General features: G+C 52.5%; 1 protein-coding gene across 3 annotated transcripts in view; it reads right to left on the bottom strand.

Moving 5' to 3' along the window:
* LOC102484099 (uncharacterized) overlaps window positions 1-6,831 on the bottom strand; it is a 17,517-nt gene that overhangs the window by 5,520 nt on the left and 5,166 nt on the right. For all 3 annotated transcript variants that reach the window (XM_014586771.1, XM_006140195.2, XM_014586776.1), the window contains exons 3-5: window positions 1,935-2,149; window positions 933-1,003; window positions 650-754 (exon numbers count right to left, since the gene is read on the bottom strand). In XM_014586771.1, the coding sequence (XP_014442257.1) occupies window positions 650-754; window positions 933-1,003; window positions 1,935-2,149 (391 nt within the window). The remainder of the gene's footprint in view (window positions 1-649; window positions 755-932; window positions 1,004-1,934; window positions 2,150-6,831) is intronic.

Here is a 6,831-nt window from a genome sequence, read left to right as displayed (position 1 = left end):
TCCCCAGGGGGGATGGCCACGCCGCAATCCCTTCTCCTCCATTCTCCTCTCGGGATCTTGGACACGCACGCACACGCACCCGGCATGAGTTTTAAGCCACCGGGTCCGGGAGGCGAACCACGGTCGACTACGTGGGAGTCCAGCAACATAGCCATTACGCTAACTGCTGGTTCCCTAAATTTATTTTTTATAGATTTTTGCTATAGGGTACGTGTACTTGCCAGAGAGACAGAAAGTGAGAAACCACCACCCAGGGGGGGATGGCCATGCCACAATCCCTTCTCCTCCATTCTCCTCTCGGGATCTTGGGCACACACACACACCTGGCATGAGTTTAAGCCACCAGGTCCAGGACTCGAACTGCGGGGGACTACGTGGGAGTCCAGCGAGGTAGCCATTATGCCAACTGCTGGTCCCAGGCTTGTTCTGACCATTACAAACATGGGGCAAGGAGTGTGACTCCAAACAGCCCTGATGACATCCTCAGGGTCATTCCTGAAAGTGGGAGGGACATCGTCCTGCAGGCTTTCAGTCCCCGTGTACACCTCCCCACGGAGATGCCAGTCCAGATGGGAGCACCAGGCACCCTGGGCTGGGCCAGGCCAGAGCCAGGACATCGTCCAACGCGGAGACACAGAGCCAGGCTTACCAGGGGAGGCCAGGACAGTGGAGCTTGTGTGCACCGCTTCCAGTCAGGTAGGAGAAATGGAAGCCTCCGGGATTGAGGACCAAGGGGGTCAGGTCAACCATGTGGCTGCAAAAGAGCGCAGAGACGGCCATCGGCCCACATGTGCAGACCACGCCGGGCAGAGCCCTGAGCCCCGCCTCCTCCCCGTGACATTAACTAAGGGGTCGGGGAGAAATGGCCAGAGCCTGGCAGGCGGGGTGCGCCGATGCGTTCACTTCCTCCAGCCCAGAGGAATGCCTTTCACCTCTTTGGGTTTGATGACAGGCCACTCCAGTTTAATTTCCCTTCAGACCTTGACATGTCCGAGTTCTCCATCTGCGGGAAACAGAAGAACTCTCAGGACAAAGGTATGGGCCTTGCCTTATACAAGAACCAGAACTTGGGACCAGCAGTTAGCGTCATGGCTATGTCACTGGACTCTCATGTAGTCGACCACGGTTCGCGTCCTGGACCCGGTGGCTTAACCTCATGCCAAGCGCGTGTGCGTGCGTGCCCAAGATCCCAAGAGGAGAATGGAGGAGAAGGGATTGCAGCGTGGCCATCCCCCCTGGGGGATGTTTTCTCGCTTTCTATCTCCCTGTCTTTTGTCTGTCATGCGCCCTATGGCAAAAACTTCTCAAAAAAAAGAACCAGCTTCATGGCTTCCGTTCAATCGGCAGAGCCTGCTGAATCCTCCCATCTTCCACACCCACCCTGAGCATGGCGTTAGGGGATGGAACACGGAATGGGGACTGGAGCTGACCGAGGGGGGTCTAGCCCGGGCTGGAGGATGGGGGACTGCCTGGAGAGGCGGTGGCATGCGAAGGGAGCTGGGCAGGGTGTGTGGCATTCTGGAGGCCTGGTGGTTCAGAAGGGCCTCGCAAGCGAGGGCAGCATGGGGACAACACCCAGGTGGAGGAAGCAGGTGTGAGGGGAGAGAGGCGGGCGGGATCGTGGTTTTCCACTTGTCCTTTTGGGAGCCTCGGGGTTCTGCCCATCGCTCCTCAGGCTGCCCTGCTCACCTGAGGCCAAGGAGGTGAGGCTCTGTGCCTTCAACTCCCACTCCACCCCTGCAACCCCAGCCGCCCCTGCTAGCCACGTTTGCCCCCGGCCTTCCACTCTAGACCTTGTCAGCAAAGAGGACTGTGCTGAGTCGCTCTGTAGGCCTGGGGGAGCCGTGGACGTTTCTGAACCTGGGGCCGGTCGGTCGGGGAGTTGGAGGCCACCCCACCCTGAGGTGCCTTGCGTGGGGGAGACGCCTACTGACCGGCTTGCTGGGCAGTGGAGAGAAGGGGCCAAAGACCCTGGGCATAGTGTAGATGGGAGGTGACGAGGCCACCACGGATGCCAGGGTGGTGGCAGGGGGTGGCAGCGGCGGAGGTGGCAAGAGTGCTGGTGGCAGGCATGGGGAGGTCGACCGGTCCAGCAAGAGGATGGGTCCTGGCTTCCTCAACTTGGGTTTCCTTCTCTTCTTCCTGGTGCCTGCGATAGAAGGGTGTAAGTGAGCACCCGCCCTGCGGCCAGAGCAGGGCGGAGCGGGGCCGGCCACAGAACAGGGGCTTTAATAAAAATGAGGGCCGACAGGTGGCGCGGTGGTGAAGGGTGCAGGACTCCCACATGGCTGACTGTGGTTTGAGTCCCAGACTCGGCAGCTTGAAACTCATGCTGGTCATGCGTGCCCAAGATCCCAAAAGGAGAATGGAGAAGGGACAGCAGCGTGGCCATGCCCCCTGGAGATGATTTCTCACCTTCTGTCTCTCTCTGTCTCTCCGGCGAGCTCATGCGCCTTATGGCAAAAATCTCTCCCCCTAAAAAAGAACGCTGCAGGGCCGGCAGGTGGTATGGTGGTTAAGGGCACTGGACTCCCACATGGCCAACCATGGTTCGAGTCCCAGACCTGGTAACTTGCTCTCTCACTTTCCCTCTCTCTCTTCCTCTGTCCCTCTCTGGTCAAATTACAATAAGTAATTAAATAAAGTTAAATAAAATAATTAAAAAATATATATTGGAACCAGCAGATGGCATAATGGTTATGTCACTGAACTCCCACATAGTCGACTGCTGTTCAAGTCCCAGACCCAATGACTTAAATCTCTCACCAGCATGTGTGTGTGCCCAAGATCCTGAGAGAGGGGTGGAGGAGAAGGGACTGTGGTGTGGCCATTCCCCTCAGGAGTGACTTCTTGCTTTCTGTCTCTCTCTGTCTCTCCGGCGAGCACATGTGCCCCATAGCAAAAATCTCCCCCCACAAAAAAAAAACATTGGAGCCATCAGGTAGCATAGTGGTTAAGGTCCTGAACTCCCACATGGCTGATTGTGGTTCGAGTCTCAGACCAGGCAGCTTGAAACTCATGTTGGGCGTGTGTGTGCCCAAAATCCCAAGAGGAGAATGGAGGAGAAAGAATTTCAGTGTGGCCATCTCCCCTGGGGGCTGATTTCTCACTTTCTCTCTTTGTCTTGTTCTGTCTCTCTGGCAAACATAGAAAAAAAATCTCTTAAAAAATATGTTGGGGCCAGCAGGTGGCCTGGTGGTTAAGGCACTGGACTCCCCCGTGGCTGACTCCTATTTGACTCCCAGACCCAACTTGAAAATCGCTCTGGGTATATGGGTGTATGTGCCCCAAATCCGGAGAGAATGGAGGAGAAGGGATTGAGGTGTGGCCATCTCTCATAGCGGTGATTTCTCACTTTCCCTCTCACTTTCTGTCTCTGGTGAGTGCACAGTCTCTATGCCAAAAACCTATAAAGCTGACATTCCTGTGGGGGAGAAATCGAGAAATAAATAAGGAAATAAAAAACATATTAAATGATGACGGATGGGAGAGAAAGCAAGACAGAGGCTGAGATCGGAACGGCTGCAGAGATTGCAGTCTCAAAGATGCTGTCCTGGACAGGGCTCGCTGTGCTGGAGGGGCACAAAGGTGAGTGACCAGCTGGCGAACACCCCAGGCAGGCAGAGGAACCGGTCAGTGCAAAGTCCTGGGGCAGGAGCTCGCTTGTCCTGTTCGAGGAGTAGCAAAGGGCCCAGTACTGGAGTGCCGTGAGAATGGAAGCGAGGTCAGAGATGCTGAGTGTGCAGACTGAGGGGTGATGGAGCCTAAAATGATTTGATTAAGGGTCTGTGCACTGGAGCTGGAGACACTGAGAACTCATACAAGAGGAGAGAGAAACCAGGTGATACTACTGTGAAATACGATGCAGAACAAGGATGCCACAGGACCAATGTCAGAATACAGATCCACATTCCCGAGTGGATCCCAAATCTAGCGTGGAGGCATTCACTGGAGTGACAAGTACTCAGGCTTTGAAATGATACAACCAAGCTTAAAGGTTTTTTTAAGAAGAATTATTTTATTTAAGTTTACTTATTTATTTTAATTTGACCAGAGAAGAACAGAGAGAGAGAAAGGGAAAGCAGGAAAGCAAGCTGCCAGGTCCAGGACTCAAACCACAGTCAAGTTCAAGCCCCTCAAAACCTTTTTTAAAAAATGTTTATTCAGGGACCAGCAGGTGGTGAGGTGGTTAAGGTGCTGGACACTCCCACATGGCTGACCACGGTTCGAGTCCTGGACCTGGTGGCTTGCTTTCTCACTTTCCTCTCTCTCTCTGTGTGTCTCTGGTCAAATTAAAATGAAGGAAGAAATGAATGAATAAATAAATCTTTTGGGACCAGCTGTTAGCGTAATGGCTATATTGCTGGACTCCCACATAGTCGACCGCAGTTCGAGTCCCAGACCTGGTGTCTTCAACTCACGCTGGGCCCGTGTGCATGTGTGCCCAAGATCCCAAGAGGAAAATGGAGGGAAAGGGATTGCAGCGTGGCCATCCCCTCTGAGGGGTGATTTCTCGCTTTCTATCTCTCTGTCTCTCTCTGTCTGTCTGGTGAGCACATGCGCCCTATAGCAAAAATCTCTCCAAAATAAATAAATAAATAAATAAGTAAATAAAATCTTTTAAAAAATGTTTATTGAGGAGACTAGCAGGTGGCATGGTGGTTAAGGTGCTGGACACTCCCACATGGCTGACCATGGTTCAAGTCCCGCATCTTGGACCTGGTGGCTTGCTCTCTCACTTTCTCTCTCTGGTCAAATTAAAATAAAATGAATGAATAAATAAAATTAAATAATTTTTGAGAGGTTTTTGCCACAGGGCACATGTGCTCACCAGAAGGACAGAGAGAGACAGAGAGACAGAAGGCAAGAACTGCCCCCCCCCAGGGGGATGGCCACACCACAATCCCTTCTCCTCCATTCTCCTCTCGGGATCTTGGGCACACATACACACATGCCCGGCGTGAGTTTAAGTCCCCGGGTCCAGGACTTGAACCATAGTTAACTACATGGGAGTCCAGCGAAATAGCATTACACCAACTGCTAGTGCCGAAATTAAATAATTCTTTAAAAGAATGTTTACTGAGGAGGGGCTGACAGGTGGTATGACGGTTAAGGGTGCTGGACTCCCATATGGCTGACCAAGGTTTGAATCCCGGGCCTGGTGGCTTGCTTTCTTGCTTTCCCCCTCTCTCTTTCTCTGGTCAGATTAAAATGACTAAATAAAGTTAAATTAAAAATAATTCTTTTTTTTTTTAAGTGTGTTTTTAAAATGCTTATTGAGGGGACCAGCAGGTGGTATGGTGGTTAAGGCGCTGGACACACTCACATGGCTGACCACACTTCGAGTCTCAGACCTGGCGGCTTGCTTTCTCACTTTCTTTCTCTCACTTGGGTGTGTGTGTGTGTGTCTGGTCAAAAGAAAATAAATGAATTAAATTAAATTAAGTAATTCTTTTTTTTAAATGTTTATTGAACCAGCAGGTGGCATAGTAAATTACGTCACTGGATTCCTATTTGACCATGTGGTCGACCGCAGTTGAGTCCCTGGTGGCTTGAAAACCACACTGGGTACGTGTGCACGCATGCCCAACATCCTAGGAGAATGGAGGTGGAGGGACTGCAATATGGCCATCTCCCTGCGGGTGATTTCTCAGCCCCCCACCCCGCCCAGCCCCGTGAGCACATGCACCCTATAGCAAAAAAATAAAAATAAAAAACGAAAAAAAAGAAAAAAACAAGCCCTTGCCAATAAAAAGTTCATTCGTTCTTTCTTTCTATGTAGGTGAGAGGGAACGAGCACCCAGAGGGTCTTTAAATAGTTTAACTTTATTCATTTTAATTTGACCAGAGAGGGACAGAGCGAGCAAGAGAGAGAGAAACCAAGCCACCCGGTCCAGGATTTGAACCACAGTCGGCCACGTGAGAGTCCAGTATCCTCAATCACCTTGCCATCTGCCAGCCACCCCCCCCCCAACACACACACACACAGAATCTTGACACCACGATTCACACCCAGCTTCAGCCAGCCCGGGATCACTGGACCCCACACGTGTGGCATCTTTAGGGAGCGCTCTATGGGTGGACCCAGAGCTTGCCCGTATGGATCGGCCTCCCAGAGTGCACTTTTAACTGGGCCACTGACGGGCCCCACGTGGGGTCTTCACAACCAGAAAAGCAGGCCCGCAGAGGGCGCCAGAGCTGAGTGACAACTCCCAGGGCCACTGCTGACAGGCACCGACTCGCACCACCCCACCAGCCCCTGCTCCAGCTAGGCCAGGCGCAGGCAGGGTCCAGGGTGGACTGACTTCCAAGGGCAGAATCTCCTGGGAAGTCCTGGGGAGACGCAGCCAAGGAGAGATGAGCTTGGCCTAGGCAGGTTGGCCTGCCACTCACCCCTCACACACTAAGTCTACCAGCACCTGCGTGGAGTATCCAGGTCCGCGACGGCGAGCCCGCTGGCTACACCCAACCTGGGGGCCATCGGTGGGGTGAGGAAAAGGACCCCCCCCTCCATGAGGACACACACATCGAGGTCCTGCCGCACTGGGTGTTCCTTCCTATGTTTTAAAAAAATATTTACTTAACTTTATTTGTCATCATTCTTTTTTTTAAAAAAAGAAATTTCCATTTGTTATTATTATTATTATTTTTTTTTTGGAGAGGTTTTTGCTAATAGGGTGCGTGCGCTCGCCAGACAGAGACAGAGGGACAGAAAGCGAGAAATCACCCTCCAGGGGGGATCCCACGCTGCAATCCCTTCTCCTCCATTCTCCTCTCGGGATCTTGGGCATGCACACACACATGCCCGGCGTGAGTTCAAGCCACCAGGCC

The sequence above is a fragment of the Tupaia chinensis genome, unplaced genomic scaffold (assembly GCF_000334495.1).
Source record: "Tupaia chinensis unplaced genomic scaffold, TupChi_1.0 Scaffold000024_1, whole genome shotgun sequence".
NCBI classification, from domain to species: Eukaryota; Metazoa; Chordata; class Mammalia; order Scandentia; family Tupaiidae; genus Tupaia; species Tupaia belangeri.
This window is presented reverse-complemented; position numbering and strand designations above follow the sequence as displayed.